This window comes from Neophocaena asiaeorientalis, unplaced genomic scaffold, assembly GCF_003031525.2.
Source record: "Neophocaena asiaeorientalis asiaeorientalis breed wild unplaced genomic scaffold, Neophocaena_asiaeorientalis_V1.1 scaffold450, whole genome shotgun sequence".
NCBI lineage: Eukaryota > Metazoa > Chordata > Mammalia > Artiodactyla > Phocoenidae > Neophocaena > Neophocaena asiaeorientalis.
Genome location: NW_020175674.1, coordinates 3,137,037 through 3,161,991, shown reverse-complemented (window position 1 = coordinate 3,161,991; position 24,955 = coordinate 3,137,037). Strand labels below are relative to the sequence as shown.

The 24,955-nt window shown below is 36.8% G+C and overlaps 1 protein-coding gene across 1 annotated transcript in view; it reads left to right on the top strand.

The window, feature by feature from the left end:
• Nucleotides 1–24,955, top strand: part of RIMS1 (regulating synaptic membrane exocytosis 1) — a 395,670-nt gene that overhangs the window by 293,960 nt on the left and 76,755 nt on the right. Inside the window, 2 exon segments of the mRNA XM_024731859.1 lie at nt 3,558–3,670; nt 9,299–9,447. Of these exon segments, the coding sequence (XP_024587627.1) occupies nt 3,558–3,670; nt 9,299–9,447 (262 nt within the window).

The following is a 24,955-nucleotide window of genomic DNA, read 5'->3' as shown; positions in this document are numbered from 1 at the left end:
AAAAAAAAAAAAGCATGAATATAGAAATTTTAAATGATCAGTAATCATTCTTTTCAAATTAAGATATTTGAGCTCTCTGGGCTGTGGTTAATTTTACTTTTAGTGAGATACTTAACAGATAATCATATTCCAAGGATTCAATTAATTTCTAATCATTACTAAATATCTATTATTCTCTCTATAAATCATGTACATTAATAATCATGTCTTCTGGTTCAAACTTGTGACAAACATTCTATTTTAACTCATAAATTTTTCTTACTATTTAGATTGACACACCCATAATCCAGTAACGATGTCAGTTTATTCCACAATATACAGTTGAAAAAGAAAATGCAAAATAAGAAAAATCTGTAGAAAAGTTAAAGAACTGCCAAATTAACACTGAAGCTTCTTCATTGATGTTTATGAAAAACAATTTTACTGAAACATGATCACTTGTATAAACAATTATTTTAGAATACACACAAATGTACACACAATCAGGAAATAATGAGAAATGGTTTTTTTAAATGTTGATTATATGTAATTATCTGGCTTTTGATATGAGTAGGTCAATGATAAGCTGTTTGCATTTTGCTTCTGATCTTGGAATCCGAGAGCAAGCAGTGAGGACATAACAAACTACATTTTTGCTGGCAAGTCAAGGGGTCTAGTCATGACTTTGAAAAAAAACTAATTTGGAGATTTCCTTTCTTTGACAGATTAGAAGATGTCAAATTTCACTTGTTTAGGAACAAAGATAGTACATTAATCGTTTTTGGAAGGTCAAAGCGAAGTCATTTAAAACCATTTTAGGGATTCGGTTTGTTGTTGGTATTTTTTAAAGTCTTTAAAAAACCTGCTACTGCTGCCATTTTCCTTTGGTATTGGCCTTGGTCCTGTCTGTTCTGCCTCTGCTTCCATACCCAGTGAGTTTACTCTGAAAGCAGAATGACAGCTGTCACCACCACCAGCAGGTCTTCTTGAGAGCGATACAACACAGAGAGCAGCCTTGTCCAAGAGTAAAAAAAAAAAAGACCACATTTAATAAAGGGGAAAAAAGAAATGAAACGAGTAAGAAAGAAAGGAAATCGCATTTACCTTTGTAAACTTTACAAAAGCCTGCAGAATTGCTAGTCTGGACGCAGTTGGTTTTAGAAAAGAATAAAAACAAAGTATAACGGAAAGTATCTAGCTTTTGACAAAACAATCTGCCTGGAGAGTCTTCCAGGTTCATTAGATGGAAAGCCATCCTTAATTCTTGGAGGTGAAAATCATGGTCTTCTCTAAGGGGCAGCTGGAACCCACAGGTACTTTGCTAATCACACATCGCCTTGAAAAGAATCCGAATTCTCTTGCTTAATTTTGTCATGGCTTCTTGGCCACCAGCTGCTGTGTCCCTCAGGCTCACCCTAGGAATTCAGTGTCCCCATATCTTTCCTTAATAAGCTTTTTTCCCAAGCCCAGGGGGGAAAAAATAGGATTCATTTCAGTTAGGCTACCACTGTGTTCTTATGATTTAGTTTCGAGTTTTGCAAAGTAAAGATTTAAAATCAACCATATCATAAGCTAAGTAATTCTATTTAAAGCAATGAGGTGTTGTCCTGGCAAGGTTAAATCACCAGAACTGCTTCAAGCTGCTTCAGGCAGTATACCTCTTGGGAAATAATCTTTTCAGTGCCAAGTAACTGACCCCCTAAGAATTACATGATGCTAAACGTAAAGGTCACAAAGCTATGGGCTAATCAACGTCAAACATTTCTTTAAATTAATATCATTGCTGAGAAGATTAAGCTAACACCATTTAAATCTGCTTTTATCACAAATAGAGATTACTTGGAATTGCTTTAAGCTTTAATCGTAGAGTACAGCTGATTACAATTCATTTGACTTCCTCAAAGCTCGAAGCAGGTGACCCAGGAGGTACCACATCACAGGCAGATGGCAGAAAGAAGACACATGTACGTTTTCTCATTGGGCATACAGCCTTTTATAGATACAACTCACATTTTTCAATAACTTGTCTCAATTCCTAATTCTCTTGAGTAGCATTTTGCTTTATATTACTTATTAGGACTCCTTATATATTGTCAAGTAATTAATACATTTCTGAACTGCTTTTCTCAAGATCTCTATTGAGCCATCCTTTAGTCATAATAGTCATCACTTACGGTCTCAAGTCAACATTTTCAAAACAAGTGTGCGTGATTGCTTCATCCACATACCAGTGACATTAGGGATTGATAATCGTCTAATTTACTGAATTTAAACAAAGCTAAACATCTAACAGCTTGGTGTGAAAATTACAAGTAAAACATTTACCCACACATTTCACAGCATGTATTTATCTCCTGGGCTATGAGCCTGTATTTGAACACACAGTAAAAGCTACATATTTATTGAATTTTTATAACAAGTGTCAGTGCCTTTTATCAGGGATCACAGGCCATGTTTAATCACTGCAATGGAAAAAATGTGTCAACAAGTGTCTTTATAAACTCCTTGTAAGACAGGAAGTCAGCACTCACCTCAATTAGACATATCAAAATATCCCTTATCCTTTAAATCACAGGGCCTCTTAGCAGAAGCCCCAGTACATGAATTACAAAACAGTATGGGTTGTGGTCAGATACAGGTGTATATACACAACTTAAAAATAAATTGTAGCACCTGTTGCAGAGATTGGCAAGAGATAAGTTGTGAAACATAAACGTAGGTCTCACAACGCAGGTATACGTACACGACTGTATTCTTCACTCTTCATTTGTAAGAATGTAAAAATTAAAGGCAGGGTTTTAAAGCCAAGCTGCTTGTGATGGATTCTGACTTAAAATAGCTCATACTTTATTGAAGGCTGTAATTCTTCCCATCTAAACAATCATTCCTGTTACTTAGGAGATGATAAAGGCATAACTGGAATACACATGTTTATTTACAAATTTAAATTAAAGAGCTAAAGTTCTATATCACATGTTCAAAAAGTATGAATTTCATTTATGTTTTCTTCAGAAATAGCAAATGAATCTTTTAGCAAGTCCATTTTTAAGAATGGCAAATATTCATGAAAAGTGGCTGGTAGAAATGAAGGATTTAATAAGAATGCCTCAGAAAAGCAGGCGCTCTTCCATTACAAGAGTTTTTAAGTGACTCCTGCAGCTGAGGGTGTCACATGGTGTGCGTGCATGTAAATAAACACGTGTATCTCTGTGTGATGTGTTCTATCTATATGTACAAGCAACAACCAGTTCATTCAACGGGAAGCATATTTTCACAATTAAATTCGGTTTCACTTAATGACTCATGAATGGAACTGAGATTATTTCATATCCGATAAAGACATAGGATCCTTAGCTTTTGTTACTAACCGTTGTGTCCCCCATTCTGTGTGATTTGAGTCACGTTCCTCTTTAGAGCGACAGTTGCTAGCGTTGTATCTTCTGCCTTTTTTTTGTTAATCGTGTGATTTCGAAATTTTATTTGGTTGAAGTCGTATCAAAAGCATTGCAATCTTAAACCATTCGGTTCCTCAGAGGTGCTTCGGTGTTTTAATAGACTCCCGTTGTGTGTTTTTGCAGCAAGCTTAGTAGTGGAGGAGCGAACGAGACAGATGAAAATGAAAGTGCATCGATTTAAGCAGACAACAGGGTCTGGTTCTAGTCGAGAACTTGATCGCGAACAATACTCCAAGGTAAAACCAGTAACCAACCAATAGTTCCCCTGGTAAAAAAGTACATTATGGGTAGCAGGTAGGACCAGTGAGCACCAGGTTACAGGAGAGAGGTTATCCTTCAGGTGATGCTTTTGCATCATAACCTCTCTCCTCTTGATATTTTCACAAGATATAAGTTTAGTAACATATTGTCTGTTAACCTGGATTAAATGTTTTATCTAAAAAGAAAATGAAAATACGTGATATGAAAGTCACTTGATGATCGATTGTCGTGGTCAAATTCACATAAATAAGCAAGATATGGGAAGCCATTTTATTGCTTGAATATCACTTAATATTGTATTTTAAATATTAAGATATAGATTTATACTCTTAAATACTATTTGAGGTTGATATTCCTATGGAGATTTCTTAGTGAATGACAGAAATTATGTGATGTGAGATTTCTTATTGATCTGTCTTTAGTGAGAAAAATAACTGATTTCAAAGTCTTAGAAACTGAAATCCACACAATTTCAAGTGAATAAAAATTTAATATATATTTCAGTATTATTTTGTACGGATGCAATAAGGAGTTTATAAACTACTAACTAGCATCTGATAATTTTGATTAAAATATGCATAGAATTTTATACTTCATGAAGCAATTTTAAATTTATTATCTGCTTTATTTAAAAACCTTTTTTTTAGAATACTACAAAAGTGGCAGCAGCCACTACAGGAAAACCCGTGTTTTAATCTGAGGTCAAGAATACTTTTGGAAGTAATGACCTTTTCGAAATTCAAAATTAAATAAAACGTTGTTAGCTTGTTATATGAACCTAGAAAAACCTACTCATTTTTAAATATTGGAGGTTGTTCATTTTATAGCCAGATATTCAGGGACTAACACAAAAATATGGAGGTGGTGACAAAATCTGATTTGTCACCAGCCCACCATAGAGCCATATGTGCTGGATGCCATCTTATCACTTTATATCTTAGTTTAGTTGCAGAAGGGTTACAACTGGACAACGTCCAAGGTCGCTGTGATTCAGCGGGGCTCAACTCCCAAGGAGTCTGAAACAGTATTTTAAAAAGTAAAATCAGTAAAGAAAAAAAAAAATCAGTAAGCAAAATATCTTGATGTTGCAGAGTTGCTGATTCCAGCTCCACAGTTTTTCCTCGTTTGTTCTTTATGATATTATTACTTCATCTGCTATTTGTCTGTCTTTATGGATATCATCATCATTTTTGCTTGCTTTTACCACAAATGCAGTAAGAATTAGGAAGCAGCATAAGTTAGGTTTTCTTCCTCCACTGTTGCATGTTCTTATTTAGAAACGACCTTTAAAGCTGGAAATGTTTTCTTAATTTCTTAGCATTATGTCACAGGACGAGGTCAAATAGAACAGCAGGGATAGGCAGAGCCAGTGCAGGAAACAAGAAAGAGATAAATAAAGAATCAGCGTAAAAAGACTGAAAGCCTTTTCTGAACTAGGCCTCGCATCATTAATCCATTGATCAAAAACAATATAAAAAATAAACTATAAAATGAAGTCCCCTAGAAGTCTAAATCACCAGTAACACATATTCATAATGAAATCAAAAGTAGGTTTATCGGGCTCCCCTGGTGGAGCAGTGGTTGAGAGTCCGCCTGCCGATGCAGGGGACACGGGTTCGTGCCCTGGTCCGGGAAGATCCCACGTGCCGTGGAGCAGCTGGGCCCGTGAGCCATGACCGCTGAGCCTGCGCGTCCGGAGCCTGTGCTCTGGAACGGGAGAGGCCACGACAGTGAGAGGCCCGCGTACCGCAAAAAAAAAAAAAGTAGATTTATCTTGGTTGGGAAATTCCAAATTCTCTGATGGGTAGAAATTTAGAACTTGAAAATACCTCAAAATGATCTTCAATTCCACCTCTCTTATTTACCAGATTCATGAAAACTGAGGCCCCCTCAGAAGAAAGGAGGTGCTTTCCCAACATTAACAAAGCCTTTCTAGGGAGTGGTGAGCCCACCAACTCCTGATCTGGAACTTAGATGCCCTTCGTTCCTCTTCTGACATCACTGAAATGTACACATGACTGCAGTTTGATTCAGAGATTCTTCTATGGCTTTTGTTTTGTATGCAGTTAAATTCGTATTCTATCATTCCTTCCTTATTTGCACAGACATTCTTTTCCTTTTCCTCTCTCATTGCATTTAAATATTAAAAAACCCCATTACTTTCAAATACATTACTATTGCTCTTACTGCATACATTGATACTACTATATTACATAAATAAAATTATTATAAATTATGTTGATAAGTGTGAGATCAAAAACATAAGGCTATAGGACAGGAAAAATATATAAGGTAACATAACAAATAATTAGCTTATTTTTAATTTTATATGTTAAGTAAAAGGTAAGTACTCTCTGCCATTCTAAGATTCCTAATGAACGCTTACAATAAAATTTTTAAATAGTTTCCAGTAGCAATTCCAGTTAAACCTCTCGCATTTTTTTCTTTCTTAAATTTATCCTTTTACCTCAACCTTTTTACAATTTACAAAGATCTATTTTTATTGATATAGTTGAGAACCAGTATTTTCATAAATTTAATGTACATTAAATTTTGAACTTTATTCCTTTATTGACTTATTTTTAGTGTTTTAATCCATTTGGCATTTTGGATGAAGCAATGCACCTTAGCTGAAATTCTGCCAAATTAGAAATTGGTTAACAGCTTTCAAAATATTTATAACCAAACACCAACAGAACTAGATTTTCTTCAGGGCAAAGAATTACCAGACACATGTAGTATAATTCCTAAGATGTTTCAAACCTGGCATCTCCTTTAAAGTATTAAATGAACCTAATTCCATCCTGAGTAAGGAATTAGCACTAACTTAGCTTTAGAGAAAACACAAAACTTTGTGTCTCTGAAATGTGACACCGTACTAATTGTTCACTGATGTTAGACAGAGTCGCATGCCTTGGTGATGGAGTAAAATTCATAACTGGAGAGTGAATTTGCATGTAGGCCTCACATTTTAAAGAGTACTTGTGTTTCTGTAACCCAAGAACAGCAAGAAGGATTGACGTGATGGTTTTTGTAGGCAGCTGCCAAGAGTTTTTTATTACTTATGAAAATAGCAGCCCTGTTATGAGAACTTCCCCTCACATCAAGGGCAAATTTCCCTGCTATGTGATCAGTGTATACTTCTCCTGAGGAGGCTACATTTCTCAAAATATAATTAACGTATTTCTATTAAAATATTTAATTGTTAAATAGGAAATTTAAAGAATCATGCTTGATGAAAAGTCAAAGTGATTATTTAAACTTATTGAAAATAAGTAGATGTAGTAGTATAAAGTGAGTATAAAAGCCTTTCCATTCCTTCAGATAACCAATGTGAAGAAAACTGTGACATGGTGTCAGAATGGTGGATTATTCTTTACTCCAATATAAAAGATTTTTAATATGACAAACAATCTTTTAAAATCCCTTGTTTTATCTCGTGGCTGGAATAGCAAAAGTCTATAGACAAAAAGGAGAAGAAGACATGATTTATAGAAACGGAGGATTTGCTTAGTTGGAGAAATAATTCCATGCACACTCACATGCTCTTATGTTGTAGTCTACACTGCTTATTATTGGCATTTGTCAAATAAGGGGAGAATTTGTGCTGGGGTCACGCCATGCCAGAAAACCTCTTACAGATGGGCAAATTTTTATTGTATTAGAAACCAATTCATTCATATTCTCTCATGGACAAGCTATCATTTCAATGTTTGGAGACATTATAATAATCACATAACATATTTACTTAGCAAAATAGTTTCAGAGACAAGTAATATAGGAAATATGTTTGTGCCCCAGTAACAGAATTAAATTCAGATTCTACTATGTGAGCACATTTTTTTACATCTATTCTGTAAATAAAAAACAGTTTTTATTGAAATGAATCCTGTCAGTCAGCACCACGCTATCAGATAGGAAAGAATTTAGTGCTAAAACATTATCATGTCACTTTATCATAAATCATATTAATTTTAAATCATACATGAAGTTATATAAATAGCTCAGTTCTGAACATAATAGCATATATGCATGTCCTTTTGGATTATAATGAAGCACATGGCTTTCAAAAACAGATCATGCAATTATGAAAAAATTCTTTAGAAAGATAATTTTATAGATACTCTATGAATTTGAAATTGTTTTCATGCTTGATGTGAAATTCTTTGCCCAAAACATACACGAGAGATGAAACATTAAAACTAACATTTAAATACCTTAGGCCTGAGCTACTAACACTTGAAGGATTATTAAATAAACATGATCCTTTCTCTAGAAGTTTTTAAAAAGTATTATTGTCTTATAGTTCTTTTTGTATATACAGATCTACAATTTAGCATCATTTTATTTAGTACTCTTTAGCAAGACAATTGTTTATACAAATTTTTAGAAATAGGGTGTTCGGATTATTTTAGATATATTAAAACTCATTTGATATGGAACTGAGAGGATGGGTGAGTTTTTCTACAAGTTTAGCAAACATTTGATATTTTCACACCTTAGAACGTAAATGCAAAATTAAATTGCTTCATAAGAAACTTAAATACGCAATGTTTGGTCATGTGTCCCTTTAGTTATGTGTTCTTTTATTTTGTATAAGAAGTTATATTATCTTACCTTCCAGTACCTAACAATAGAAAATCAAGTATATATTTGTTATTTTAAAGTTGTAGATACTTATATAACCTTACTATTTATTATGATTAAAACACACATATAAAAATAAAAATAGAGACTGTATAAAGCTCTTCACTGTGTGATTCTTTGCACTAAGAGTGAAGTAGAAAAAAGAGTAGTTAACTGCTTTGAAACCTTCACAAGTTTTCATCTTTTACCTAATGCTTTCTAAGACCTCAGGTAATGAATACTAGAGACAAATATAAAGACACATTTAAATATGAGATATAGTGTATCTTGAAATTTTAATAGGAATCCATTTTTTACTTTCAGCACTTAGTTGATAGTTTAAACCTGAAAATAACTAATTAAGCCGTAATAGCAAGAAAGTCAAAGTCCCGTCTTTACCTCCTTCTCTACAATGTCTTTGGCACAATCCTTCTGCTCTCATGTCAGTGCTTTTTTGCAGAGAGATGTGTTTTTTGGTTACATTTGAAAGAATGTGATGTCTTAGCATAGGGAAAGTGTGTAGGTAAATTGAATATAAGTTTTAGACTCAAGGATTACAGACAGATGGAAGCAGTCTACTCCATGGATAGAGTAGAAGGTGAGTAGAATCTGTAGGCAACAATGAAAACCCAGGCAAGGGAAGATGAACTGATGTACTAGAAAAAATAAATAATACAATTCTGAGGTCTTAAGTATGTGCAAATCATTTATTCAGTGAATTTTCCACCCAAGCATTGACACTCTCGTTTTACGATTCAGTCCTTATAAACCACTCCTTACCATTCGAAGGGGGCCGGTTTGTGATACTGGAACCCATGTATCATGCTAGCGTTTGGGTCCTTTTAGACTCCACACCTATGCTTACGAAAGTGCACTTTTGCTTGATGTGGGCTGAGTAGCCGTTAGCCTCACCATGTGTGTCTCTGTTTGCCAGCCTCCGATGACAGAGCTCACGCTCTCTTGTTTTCCATCCTTAGTATAACGTACATACAGATCAGTACCGAAGCTGCGACAGCGTCTCCGCCAGATCCTCAGACAGTGACGTCAGCGACGTGTCTGCCATCTCCAGGACCAGTAGCACCAGCTTCCTGTCCGAGCAATCTGAGCGGCCCAGGGGCAGGACCAGGTGAGTGGATGCCACTGTGTGTACAAACCGGGTAGAAATGCACCGCGCTTCCTGAGTGTTCTCACTCAAACAGAGTTTAGGTCAAGTAGCAGAAACATTTCATTGAAACTGCTGGGACTAGAGTGAGTTCGGCGTCGATTCACTGTTGTGTAACGTTGCCTGGACTTTTTGGTACTTACTATAAGATGGGGCTGTAACCAGAGTCATATTTTAGAGATTGCTCTAAAATTCCTTCTAAAGTGATTAAATCCACAAAACGTTCTTTAGTCCAGTGTCAGAAAGCTCTCTCTGTAAAAGGCCCCATAGTAAATATTTCAGGCTCTGCAGGACATTCTCTGTCTCGACGCTCTACATTGCCACTGAGGTGCAGAAGCTCTGCAAACAAGTGAACACAGTCCTATTCCAATAAAGTTTTATTTACAGAACAACAGAGAGCGGGCTGCATCTTCCCCTAGGTGTAGTTTGTTGATCATGCCTTCAATCACATAGCAGCTGGTCTGCCTTCAGGTGGATGTGATAACAAAATACACACCCCTCTTTTACAGTAGGGGAGTTGTAAGAAGTTTGCATGAAGTTTGTTTAAATCACCGACAGTTATCTTGATTCTCACAAGACAAATAACCCTGCCGAAAGGGAAAAGACCTCAGGAATCTGGCGCCATTTTCAGTACAGCAGACTCAGTATGGACAAGGCATGTTTTCTATTTGTTCTTAAGTAGTTTGCAGATGTAGAAGTTTCATTGAAGGCATTTTGGGCTTGATGAGAGGACCAAGAAATATAAATGTTCAAAACAGGGGCAGCTATCTTCCTAACATTCCAAAAGCCTTTTATGATCGCACGTTTTGATGACGTATCCTGAGGCATTCCGTCTTCCTGGCTTTCTCTGCACCTAGCTCACATGTTGAAGCAAATTGAGACCAATTATCTTACTGTTAATTAACAAGTGCCACACTGAGATTCTGCAGGAGCAATTCCGATCGATCAAGACATTAAGAGAACGTTTTATCTCTATTTTGAATATTCTCAGCATCTGGTCCTAATAGGATATTAAGTTCTCTAAAATTTAAGAAAGAATGAAAAGAGCTGAGGAATGTAACCGTATTGAGCTGCTAGGATAGAGGGGTAAAAACGATTATAATCAATTCCTTTCTATTGAAATATTATTAAGATATTATGTTTCAAAACCTATTCGGTTTAGCAAGAATACTGATAAATAGGGCTTAAACAAAGACTTTTTTCACTTTTAGTCACTAAAAACAGTTTACTCAATAACTACAAAACTGTAAATCTTGAAGTAATTTTATGTTCACAATAGAGCCACGTACCCTGAGTCCTATGCTATAAAGAAGACTAATTCACAGAATTCATGTTGCCAACCAACTGTGAGCATAATATGTGGGTCCACTGTCATTCTCTTGAAATTTCAGGAGAATAGGTTCTTCAAGGAAAATTTGGCTGTATGATTTTTTTTTTTTTTTTTTTGGCTGTATGATTTTTGAGGAAGAAAGCAAAGAACAGAGAAATTGTAGGGGCCTCAACAACAAGGAACTATGATTTTATACAAAGGAAGAGAAAGAGCTTCATGGTAGTGATTGGAGCCAAGGTTACTCTGTGGGAAAATGCTAGTTTATCAGATAACACTCACTATAACTAGATCATGACAAGAAGCAGAAGATAGAGGATTTTTTGCCTCCTTGATTCATATAACTTTTATTACGTATTGAAGGTGGTGGGGATGGAGTAGACCCAGGAAGGGTGCAAATAAATTTCTTGATGACAAATCTGTTTTCTGAGGGCATTTCCCTGTTTCCGGCTTCCCTTTCCCTTCTCTGTGGTTTAGAGCACATTTGAGCTCAGTTATTTTTACGTAAGTGGATTATGTAAATGCAGTCAGTTAAGCTGATGGCTAAACAAGTTTCCCCTGAAGCTAATGTGAAGAAGTATTTTCCCGTAGTCCCGTACTTTAGATCAGGAATTCTTCATATGTGGTGCATGTTTGATTTCTTAGAACACTTAAGAGGAGCAAAGAGGGTACGATGAGCTATGGGAGGGGCAGGTCTTCCTTCTTACATCTTTTCATGTATGTTCTTCCCCCTAAATATCCTCACAGGCGCACGGACACACATGTAAGTAGCCCCGACACACACACACACGCACACACACACACACGCACACACACACGCACACACACACACACAGAGTTACTTTGGGTCCACCATCAGCCCTATGGTAAAAACCTGAGAGGAGGGTTTGTGATGAAAAATAAAAATGACATCAAAAAGTTGCAGGCTCTTCAGCTTTAAATATTCCCAATTCTTATAACACTATGAATAATGATTTTTCTCAATATAGTACTGCTTTGCATTTCTGTGGTTTTTTTTTTTAGTAACTAACACCTGCATAGGTTTTAAAATTTTATTTATTCAAGTTCATGGATAAAGCATGAAAAATGTGATCAATATAATAATAGATGTATTTACATTTCATAATGGGTACCAGCAAACTTTTGAGTTCCTATCAAGCGTAAAGGCTATTATTTTCCAAGACTTCATGAAAGTATAATATCTAGGCCGCATACTCAAGGAGATTATAGTCTGTTTAAGAGTTTGAAACCTGTTTTTATATCCTGATTCCCTGCACAGCTGACCGTTGAACAATGGTTAGGATAGAATCGGGACTCAAACCCTAGTTCTTTTGATTCCACATATTATGATCTCTAACTGAACACAAAATTTTCCCCACACTTAGTTTATTTAAAGGTCTATGGACTGAAAATATAAGTACTATATTTATTGAAAAAATCTCCATGTAAGCGGATCCATGCAGTTCAAACCCGTGTTGTTCAGGGGTATATGTCTTCACTCACATCTTCCTGTGACACAGGAAGTGTTTTACTGTGCATTGCCTTGGATGGGTTTTCACCTGGAAGCCATTAGAAGGATTTAGAAGACACTGTACCATCCCCTGAAGACAGTGCTCAGTACGTAAAAGTCAGCCAAGTGTCCACTGTCCTCCTGAAGGACCATAGGGAGAAACCACTGACTCGATCATACCAGTATCATACAGAACCGTAGTGTGTAAAGTACCACGTATGGTTTTGACTCCTTCTATCCAAGTATGCTATGAACCAAGAAGATGTCAAGATAAGCACATCTGAATTAAGCAGTGATCTGCACAGTATGATATATAGGCCAGCGTTTCCCAAACACTGCTTGCTACACTTTCCTGTTAACGATTCATAGTACACACTATTGTTCTTAACATTTTGAGACGTTCTGTCTTTGTAACAACGTGTTTATCTTTGCTTATTCCAGCGCATACCAAAGTTATTTCATTCTGGAATGCCTATTTCACAGGGACATCCATTAATGTGTTGCATAGTTTTTGAGTGAAGTTTGGGAAATTCTGTTTTAGATAATCAGCACCCTTCTGCCTAAGAGATAAAAGGCTGTACAGAAAGCTTTAAAAAGCCTGTTTGGGGGACGAATAAAATTAAGCACTTATCAGATGTGTATAGGTTGAAAAATACAAATATATTTGGATGATCAATCTCTAAAAGATCATTTTCAGAATATTAGGAACTCATGGGCCATATTCTGAATCTTTTGTGTTTGAGATAATGATTAGGCAAAAAATACCTTGACCACTTGGGGATGGACCAGCTAGACCATATGTTTCTGTGTGAATTGAAAAAGGGCATCTCTCCCCCCAGATGCATTCTAAATGCTTCATTCAAAATAGCCTAAAACATACTTCATGTTTTCAAAGTTTCTGTATACAGGGAACTATAGTAGAAAAACATACACTATAATGTTTATATTAGGGTAATTAACCTTTTGTAGATATAAAGAATTAAAAGTTATTCTAAAATTGTTGTCACGGATTAAAACTACTTAAAATCTCAGTAATTTCTAGGATGATTCTTACAAGACAAAATCAACACTTAATACGTCAAAATAATAAACATCAATAAAGATTTGAAGTTCCTACTTTTTCAGACTTGTTCTGCACGTGAGTTACAATTTTAATTTCGTATTGGCTTAAATATTCCTCGAAGAATGTTTTCTTATCCAGCCACAAAACATGCAAAGTATATTAGTAGAGGTGGCATAATTGATGATAAAAATGCACATATACTAGAAGCCCAGAAGGCATACGTTGAGTTTTTGAGTTCTCTATGCTTTTTTAAACATCAAAGAAGATGTTCACCTCAAAAAGAGGCTGAATTTTCATGACATAGCTCTGATTTTTTTTTTCATCTTTATCATATAACCATTTCTTTCCAGGCAGACAAATTTCAGATGTTTTATACAAAATCAAGCTATAAAAGCAAATGCAAGCGTAATCCTATAATTGCTCTCAGATGTTATACAGTTTTAGAAGTTCTGTCAAAAGCAACAATTTCCCAGCAGCATTCACGTTTGTGACAAAGGTTTGCCTTGATCTATAAGGTTGCCTTTCTATATCTAAGTGGATTTTGATGCAAATAGTTTTTGGTCTTTTTATCATCTCCTTTTGAAAGAATATTTTCAAAAGCAGTTATCTTTTTCTACATTCGTAGTTTGAAAGACTTGAGAGCTTTTTAAGAGGAGTTGTCTTCTATACACAATTATTAATCTTGCAACTGTAAATTTCCTCAAATCTGGCAGGTGATATCACTAGGCGTGATAATTAGCGTATACTGAAGGAAATACGCTTATATTTATTGGGGGATTTTAAAACATTGTAGGTTAAATTATTTGATATTTTAAATTGTGATAGAGAATGAGTGCCTAGGTTAATATCTTCCAGAAAATCAATCTTATTATTGCAATTATGCTTGAAAAATATTACAGAAAATCCCTTTATTTCACGATAGTTCTTCAACTCAGCAAGGGAATACGGGATACCATTTAAAAAGAATCTTGATTTTCTGTGATGGCATTTGAAAAATACTTAATTGCAAAATCATTTGAGCAATTAACAGCTCAGAATACCAAAGGAAGCTTTCATTTTATATACTTATTCATTGTTATGCCTACTGACATTGAATACAGTCAGGAGTGCCCAAGAGGGAATTCTTAGAGCTGGCCACACAATTTTGCATGCTCGCCTGGTGTACTATAGAAAAACAAAGTCTACTGAGATCTACAAAAGTACTAAAAAGAAAGAGGAAAATGACATGGAGATTTGATGAGGAGGAGAGAACAAACTGGAACACAGTGAAAGATGCTGGATACTGAATATCCGAGAAAGGAAATATATTTTGGCGATCTTCTAGTGGCTTCTTTTATGCACTTCTTCGTTTTAATTGTCCAAGGCTGATGAGTGGACCATTATTATTTCCTGTGACTAGATTAAAGCTGTAGAGAGGTGGAAAGACTGTGCCCATGTGCCCTTTAAAAACTCTCTACCTTTATGGTAAAATTACTAAACCATACTTATTAATATACCTTATGACTGAATGTGCCATGCATCTGAATTGATATACCGCACCATATCCGTAACATAAACAAAATACTCTTGACTTATGACTGTAAGTCACACGACAGTCTTTAGAGTAGCCAGTTAGAGCTCTCAGGGCAGGTGAGTAGATTCTCCTGGTGAGGGCGTGCCTTGCAAACCTTTAAGACAGTTTAAGGGGAAGCTGCGCTGGTCCAGTTTGAACAGCTCCAGCCTGCTTTGTTCTTACTGTTCTACTCTGTCAATTCATTTTAGATTTACTAAGATATGTTTAGTTAAATTCTGGGAAGGTCAGCAGAGTATTAGGGAAATGCTTCCTGTATAATAAACAATAAAAACGGTCAGTTATAATAAAGTTTTCAAAATTGAATAGAAACCCAGGATATCTTATGAAGATGGGAGTTATTTGTTGAAATGATCATTTGTAATTAGATCTTAGAGACAATGTCTGTCAATTGGGAAAAAATAACTACTCTACACATGGAGTTGTAAAGTACGTCATGACTTTTTGTTATTTGTAGAAATCTATTTCCCTGTAGCTTTATTTCTTCTCTTAGGATTAAATTAGATCATTTTTAACATTTAAAAGATTTTAAAGAGCATGTTCAATGGAAATTGTAGATAATGATAATTAGAAACTTTTCTTTAATGAGAAAAATAAGTCTTAGTGTGTGTTCGGAAGAGGGTGTAAAAACGTATCTTAGTCAAGCTGAAATAAAATCTTTGAAAGCTCAAAAACAAACCATATTAATAACTTTACTTGTAATACATGTTAATCTATTTGTGATATTGTCTATTTGTGATATTGTCGAAATCATAACTGATTGTGTACAGTGAGTTTAACTTTCCAATTTGATTTAATTATCCTAAAAGAAGTTACACATTTAATTTACTATTCCGTTGTTAAATAAAATAAGAACAAAATTCTCCCTGCTTAATTATTATTTTCCCCACAATATACAAGAAATTATCGATAACTTATGTACTGCTAACAGCACATCTTCAGTGTAATAGATTATTAGAAAGGTATAAAGTTTATACATCTTTTAAGTGCAAGGAAAATAACATAGGTGATAAATCCTAAAGTGAATTGACAATATTAAAGCAGCTTTCAAATACAACCAATTTATTCACTAGGAATAGTTTTCAAAGAGAAAATAATTTCAACTTTGGGCTTCCAGTTCCTGTTCACGGTACAGGGTATGTTTGTAGCTGTGATCTTGGCTTTCAACACAGAGGCCAGGAGCAGTGCATTCACTCTGGGGCTATGACCAATGTCCAGAAGTACCAGCTTTGGATTCAGGCTAGGCTCGGGTGTAAGAGACCCACTCCTTTGCTAAGACACTGACTGACTCTGCTTCAATGCTCTGTAGTTTCCACAGCATATGAGGGCTTCCTCAAGGGCCACTTATGCCCCCTTTTGTCTTTGATGTGCGCTAATTACCACACAGACCAGCTATGTGAAGGATGCTCTGTGCTCTATTAGCGATCAAATAGCAGGGTGACTGTTTTGAGAGGCCGTCAAATTGTTACTATATTTTTATGCCAAGACATATAAAATGGGAATTTTCTAACAGATTCTTAAGTTTCTATTTATCTTCTGTGTTTATGTGTTTATATCTGCATGTTGGAGAACTGACTGCTGATTATAAACCTGGCAGTATTATGTGGACGGGTAGCTAACAGTTTTAATGGTCACCAAGCATGAACTCTGGTTATCAACGTTAAATACCGGTTCTTCAGGAAACTCTTCATATTTCTGTGGTAATTATCCTATTATTTGAAATGGATACGATATCCTCTCACTCAAAACCAGCGCTTCCGAAACTTCACCTATTTCACGTGTCACTTTCATATTTTGCCATGACTACGTAACACATGAATACAGCACACAATATCATGAGTGCTGTAACAGCTCAGGAGTGTAACAGTTAATAATCTCATTTTATAAATAAAATAAAATGAAGCAACCTATTAACTTTACTTGGCAGTAGGCAGTAGAGCTAGAATTGAGAGCCCTGTGATTTAACCTCTTTATTTTTATGTAGTGAATCTCTTTATCTCTAATAATAGTTTTTTGCTTTAAAGTCTATTTTGTCTTACACGACAAATTTTAAACTAGTGTTCAGTCTAACTTTTCACATCCTTTTATTTTTAATCTTTCTCTTAAAGGTTATGAGTTATGTGTGAGTTATATCTCTTGTAACCATCATAGAACTGGATTTAGATTTTCTTTTTTCCTTCTCGCTTGACAATCTGTATCATTTAATTGGCTAACTAATGCATTTACATTTATTTTGTTTTCTTACATATTTGGAATTCTTTCTACTATCTTGTTTTATGTTTTCAATATTTATTATTCTATTTTTTCCTCTTTCCTGATTGGTTTTGAATCAAATTGTTTTTATTTCATTTCTTTCTCTATTATTCTGGAAATTATATTATTTCTATGATTTTAGTGCCTAATTTAGTGTTTCGGGAATATATATTTCGTTAAGTAATAAATCTAAAAGTTAAAATTACTTCTGCTCCCCCCTAGAGGAAAAAAATTGACTCTATACACTTTAGCTCCCTTACCATCCCTCCACCATTTGCATATTTTTTGTCCAGTGTTTTAATTATATATTGTTTTCTTTCTCCCATTATTGGATGTTATTTTTTTAAATGCTTTAGAGTAACCCACATACTTTCTAGTTTCTTTGCTAACCATTTTTCTTGCATCTTAGATCTTCATTTGGGAAGCATTCTCCATCTTCCTGAAATATATGCATTGTATTTTTTTAATTGTTTATTTATTTATGCAAATCAATGCCACCGGTGAAGAGCCCTTAGGACTTAGACCCAGACCCACATTGTCCCTTGTTCTCCAAGGGTCTTGGTTCATGCAGGGATTTCAGTTCTAAGTCCCCTCTGACCCTGGACTCAAGGCTCTAAATTTCTCATCTGCAGAAACTCCCAAGACATTCATAACTCACTTAGCAATCTGTTTTCAGTCCCCTCTTGGTCTTTAGGCCACAGGGATTTTCCTTTCTTTCCTGTGAACATAGGTTTGTATTTTAACAGGATTTGTTGTCATTTTCCCATCACTTCTAGGTATTGGGGAGGGAAAGGATTTTTCAGAGTATCTCATCTACCACTTTGCTAGAAATAGTAGTTCATATTTAATGTGCTACTATTTTCTTAATTTTTAAAAAATTTACTCGCTTAAAAGGATAATATTTAAAGCAAAATAAATAAATAATTGTAGCAAGAAGAACTGTGGCCCTAGGGACCTTATCCCAAGTTAGAGGGAAAATGCCAGGGCAGGGAAAAGAGAATTGCATCTTGAACTGGTGGTGAGATCTAAGGCACAGGAGGACAAGTGATGGGGGTGGGCAGGGGGGGAGGTGAAGGAAGAAAGGAACGAATGAACCAAGGGAAGAAGGGAGGGAGGGAGGAAGGAAAGAGGGAGCTCCAGCAGAGAAAGGCCCCTTGAATGGTGAGGAGAAACGGAAGCTGGGAACGGATAAATGACATGGGGCAAAGGTAGATTACAGCCCAGAGGCAGGCAGAGATTCTTGCGGTGAGGGGGGGGATTTAATGAGGGAGCCCAGGTGGGCCATAGATTAAGGGAGCAGTTAGTGATCCTGGAATAAAGAGGTCCTTAGAGGCTGCTTTGGACTCAGATGCCAATCTTCGGTTCCGTCTACTGTGGCCAAGGTGACAGGACACCAAGCACATGAAGCTGGGCACAACAGATGCCGGGGGCCCCTTTATTCAAACGGTGGCAGTGGACCTGGGGAGCATGGCCAGTGCAGGATGCTGACAGGCAAACAAACAAACAAATCAAAACAACAAAAAAACCCAACCCTTTAATATCAGGCCTTCACATTCTATAGATTGATACAAAACCATTTTGCTACACCTAGAAGAATGACCACTGCACCACAGTTATTAGAATTTCATGGGCAGTAAGATAATGAGGCTTGGAATAATAATATGGAGAGCTACTGTTTATTTTACAGTTGAAGGTAGTTTACAAAGATGATTCCCCATCGTCCAACAAAGTAGATGTTTCTGTTTATTTTATAAATGAGAAAATGAGATATCTGAGATTTGAAGAAATTGTCCAGGGCCATAAACAGCAAATAATGATGCTGTCAATAGAATCTAGGTCTTTCTTATCGTAAAGCTCATAGATTTTTTGTTGTTATTTTTCTTTTTCACTCTGCACACCTATCTTTTAAAACTAGTGAAGTTTTTAAAGGCAGAAATAAAGAGTAAATTCAATGCTAAAATGACATCAGTGATAAGACCTGTGAAGCCCAGGGCATATTTAGAAAGTTTCCCATCCCAACAGCCATATGGACAGATGCAAAATCTGCCAAGTGCTAGAGCTTTGGCTCTTCAAAAGGGTTTGGTCCAATAGTTCTCCTCCCTCTGAGGTCCCTATTCTGCAGTGAGTGATGCTGAGAAACCCCAGATGTAAGTGTGTGAGTTTGTGCAGATGTCCAGTTGTTTTCATAGGCTCTAGGAAATACTGAAGTGAGAAAGGCCTGACTGCCGTGAGAAATCACGTAGACTTCATTCCATCCAGAGCCCAGCCAGTCGAGGCTGCCCCGCCCTTTGTCAGCTGCATCCCGTGTAACCCAGGACAGAAGCCTGGTAACAGCCACTGAGATCCTCGGTCTGAAGTGCAAATTTAAGGTGTGGAGAAAACCTTGCTGGAAACGGGGACGGGAAGCCGATGGGGACGGCAGGTCACCTAGATCTTATATGTTTATGGTCGGAGTAGACGTGTATAAAGAGGTGTTATGTATGACAACTGAGAACAACCCTGAGAAGGAGGCCTTATCCAGATTCAAGAATTCTCTGAAAGGCTGTGTTTTACAGACCCTCAGGAAAGATCACTCTTGTGGGCAGAGTTCTCTATGGCCTTTGGCTGCCTCTGTCATCCTGCATCTTCGTTGTTGCCCCCTTTAGAGTGGGACAGGGTTGACAGACCCTCTAGTGTCAGGCTCTGCTCAGAGTGGATGGAAACGTGCCCACAGAAGCTACCATGTCACTATGAAACCAGGATTCGGAAGGGAACTCTGATCGGTCATTATCGATCAAATCACTGCAAAGAGATTTACCCTTATTTTCAAAACACTGTCAGGTATTATTTCCTTCTAAAACTTTTAACTAAATCTGCCCAAAATATGTTTCTGTATCTGTGCATAAATTCTTGATTTGATTTTATCAAAACGTATAAAAGATAAAGCTATAAAAGACTGTTACTATTTACATTTACTTTAGTGATATAAAATACATGCTCAATGTCTAATTTTAGTGATATGTTTCCCACATATTAAATACTAAAAATGATTTAGTTGTAGTATCACACTTACAGCATTAGTTTAGTCTGCAGTTAGTTGTATCTTTTATGTGAATTAAGTTTCTGGCTCCAGAAAGTGGTCAGGTGTGAATCTCAGATACGAAGAAGGACATTGGGGAACGTAGCCAGATCAAGTGTGAGGAAGTTGAGGGATGCAAGAGGGTGTGGAAAAGGGAAGATTAATATGATGAGTTAGGAGGAAATAAAGTAGGAAATAGATTATATATGCAGAAGTGAGTTCTCCTTACGTGTCTCACAGGCCAGATGACTACCTAGGGTGTGACACGACACCTTTCAAAATCTGGATTTTGATTGTTAATATTCAATTTTTCCACTTGGTTGTGATTTGTGATGAGCTGGATGAATATGTGTTGGCCCGGAGAAGTTCCATTTCATTAACGCGGAGCTTTTTGGAGTCATGCCCTTGGACTGTTGGTGTTCTAAGGAACATTGCTGTCTGCAGATTGCCATGTACATGTTTGAAACAGGAGAAGAACTAAAGGGTGAAGAGGAGACTTAGATAGCAGGGCTCAGGGCTTTATCCTTCCACGAGAGCAGTTTTACTAGTATTTGTTTTATTAATTCAAGACCTATGAAATACATTATTAAAAAATAAAGAGGAAGTATTGCTGCCTTCAGAGCATATTGTAAACCAAATGTGGCACAATAAATTCTGGTGCTATGATTTGCAGGAAAAAAATGAAAATATGAGATCTGGTACTAATTCTTTAGCTACTAAGTATTTTGAATTCAGATAATACCATAATTTGGCCAATGGTTTGTGTATTGTGTTGCAAGTCTTTGGTATAATACATTAAGAAAAAAACTCAATTTCAAAGAAGAGGAAAACTTGCAGACTCTTTGGTCTGTATTGAGCTTAGTTGCTCTATTTTCCTACTGTACACTTTGTTTATGAATCATACACTTGAGATATGAAGTAGAAGAAGTACTTGGGATTGCTTTGGAGCACATTAGCTTTACACAGTATGATACAAACTATCTCAAGGAATATATTTTATTTTCAAACTCATTGCTTCAGCATGCATAGCTAACAGACTTGTAGCTGCTACTCTTGGCAACTGTTACTTTTAATGAATGCATAGTACATACCCAGTGCAGTAAATCAAAAACCCTAGACCTTGAAGGATTCTCAAAAAGCCTTACATGCTAGTTTCCTATAATTAGTGGAAATGTTTTCTAAGTTATCTGAATCATCCAACATAATTAGTGGTCTTCTTTGCTCCTTTGTAAACTAAGACAACAGTTACATCAAGAAATCACTTGTGTGTGCTTGTCTTCAGCTTTATGAATTTATAATTTTGTGACTCATTTATACTATTTTATGGTTCAGAAATAATATGAGAGCTTTTTTTATATATGTTTTACTGAGGTATAGTTGATTTGCAGTGTGTCAAGTGTACAGCAAAGTGATTAAGTTGTACATATCTATCTCTATATCTATATCTATATATTCTTTACGATTCTTTTCCATTATAGGTTATTACAAGATATTGAGTATAGTTCCCTGTGCTATACAGTAGGTCCTTGTTGGTTATCTATTTTACATATAGTAGTGTGTATATGTTAATCCCAAACTCCTAATTTATCCCTCCCCCACCCCCTTTCCCCTTTGGTAACCATAAGTTTGTTTTCTATGTCTGTGAGTCTATTTCTGTTTTGTAAATAAGTTTGTGTCATTTTTTAGATTCCACATATAAGTGATACCATATGGTTTTTGTCTTTCTCTGTCTTACTTACTTCACTTAGTATGATAATCTCTAGTTGCATCCATGTTGCTGCAAATGGCACAATTTCGTTCCTTTTTGTGGCTGAGTAATATTCCATTGTATATATGTATCATGTCTTATTTATCCATTCCTCTGTTAATAGACATTTAGGTTGCTTCCATGTCTTGGCTATTGTAAATAGTGCTGCCGTGAACATTGGGGTGCATGTGTCTTTTCGAATTATGGTTTTCCCCGGACATATGGCCAGGAGTGGGATTGCTGGGTCACATGGTAATTCTATTTTCATTTTTTGAGGAACCTCCATACTGTTCTCCATAGTGGCTGCCCCAGTTTACATTCCCACCAACAATATAGGAGGGTTCCCTTTTGAGAGATGACTTTCTAATGTTTCACTATTTACTGAATATTGTACACCAGCTTTTGTTGAAGCATGTGTGTGTGTGTGTGTGTGTACGCACGCATATATATTTAACTGAATTTATGGTAGACTGGAAATACACGGATATATGTTTAACTCATCATTTGGTCCCTAAGGTCCCTAAACACTATGGTCTCTAAACATTTCTTAGAATACATAATAGGGCTTCCCTGGTGGCGCAGTGGTTGAGAGTCTGCCTGCAGATGCAGGGGACACGGGTTCATGCCCCGGTCTGGGAAGATCCCACATGCCACAGAGCGGCTGGGCCCGTAAGCCATGGCCGCTGAGCCTGCGCGTCCAGAGCCTGTGCTCCGCAAAGGGAGAGGCCATAATGGTGAGAGGCCCGCGTATAAAAAAAAAAAAAAAAAAAAAAAAGAATACATAATAAACAAATTATTGACTTATTTAATATTTAAACAGAGTAATTACATTTCTTCTACCCCATTATCCACTTAGTTCCCAAGTCAAAAGCTGGAAGCCGCCCTAGTTTTAACTCTCCGCAATCCTCCTCCTAATGCTTTGTTTCTCAATCTTTGAACCGTTATCAACCCCCAAGGAGACTTTTAGATGCTCTCTCCCTAAAGCCCTCCCCACAGGACATTTTAACCTCACAGGTACTCTGTGTTTGCACACTGTGGCCCCTTGGAGGACCACAACCATAGTATTAACTGAGATGTCTTTATCCCTCTCACCTCCACCAAGAGCCAGTGATCACCTCTGGAAGCTTATTACTCACATTGAGAATTTGTGTTCAAATCAGTCATCAATTGTATTGATTTTACTTCCTACATAGAACTCATGATCACAGACCGAAGATTACAGAGGACAGTTGTTTTTTATTCCTCTCTGGTTGCCAACTGAAAATTACCCAAACTTTGTAAGAAAAAGACTGAAAATTTCATCTACTATGAAACTAGGAGACAACTACATCCTTAAATTATAAAGTATAGAAAAAAGCCTTCAAATTCAGTGAAATCTGGACTAAAATGAGGAGAAATACCAAGACTAGACACTGACTTATTCAGCGACTGAATATAATGTAGAGTTCTCCAAAATAAATGGCACAGCCTTAAAAAGCCCAATCAAAAATGCGCACCTAGGGCTTCCCTGGTGGCGCAGTGGTTGAGAGTCTGCCTGGCGAAGCAGGGGACACGGGTTCATGCCCCGGTCCGGGCAGATCCCACATGCCGCGGAGCGGCTGGGCCCGTGAGCCATGGCCGCTGAGCCTGCGCGTCCGGAGCCTGTGCTCCGCAACGGGAGAGGCCACGACAGCGAGAGGCCCGCGTACCAAAAAAAAAAAAAAAAAAAAATGCGCACCTAGGATCTGTGAGAACTAGGGAAAGTTCTAGACCTGGGGCATCCTGAAACAATGTTTCATACCTCAGAGGAGAAGCTGACATCTGCTCAGAGGAGAAGCCTCACTGGTCTGCCAGGCTGTCTGGGAGCTGTAAATAGGAATCAATTTGGAAAACACCACTCAGTGTAGTTTGCAGAGAAATAAATTGCTGTAGCACAATCATAGCACATACATCTTCATTACTAATCACGTGGAGATTTGGATAACATCACTGGTCTGGATGATTTTAATCTTATCTGAAAATAAGCAATAAGATGACACAGCCTTTCCAGCTGTAGGTGTGACAGGATAGCTTGTATCAGATGATCCCACCTATAAACCTACAAAAGCTAAACAAGAAGATACAAACAAATAAAAAACTGTTTGGCGGCACTTGGAAGCAACATAGCAGACAAAGAAACTGGAGGGATTGCAACCCTTGAGAGAAGGAAAGAACACGAAGTGATGCCACATGTATCCCTTTTTCTATGGAGGGACTTTGCAACCCGGTGACACAGATATTGGAGCAAAGCAAAAAGCAGCATCTTCCCGGGCTGAGGAGACAGATGTCACAGTTCAGGAACTGACAGAGAAGCTGGAAACTGTGAGTGGAGGATCCCAAAATTTGCTACAGATTCCCGTCATTTGATGACTGCTGAGCTGTGCATGCACAGAAATTAACCAAACAGCAGCAGCTGGAAGATGAACTTCTGAGCAGACCTTCCAGCAGCTGCCGGGTGCTGGGAGAGGTCCATCCCCTTCAAGTGCGTGGGAAACACTTTGGTGTCCTGGACAAATTCCAGAAGGACCAAACTGGGAATAAGCGTCACACACTACGAGTGAGGGCAGACCTTCAAGCCCAGCTCTGAACAGTAACAGGATTAATTCTCTCTGCCAACCAAAAGCAATTTCACCCTTGTTGGAGGAAAGTAATATCATCCAGAGCCTCTGTAGGTAGGTTTTCACCCACAACGTCTGGCATCTAATTTAAATTTACAAGGCAAGCTAAAACTTTTAAATTAATAGAAAGAGGACCAACCAACTAAAAACTAACAATAGAGTTATCGAAGAAGGACCTTAAAATATCCATGATTAATATGTTCTGGCAAACAAAGGAGAATGGATGCTTTCAGCAGAGACCTGGAATCCATTTTTATAAACTGAGCAATAATTCTAAAACTAAAAAATACCAAAAAAAAATAAAAACC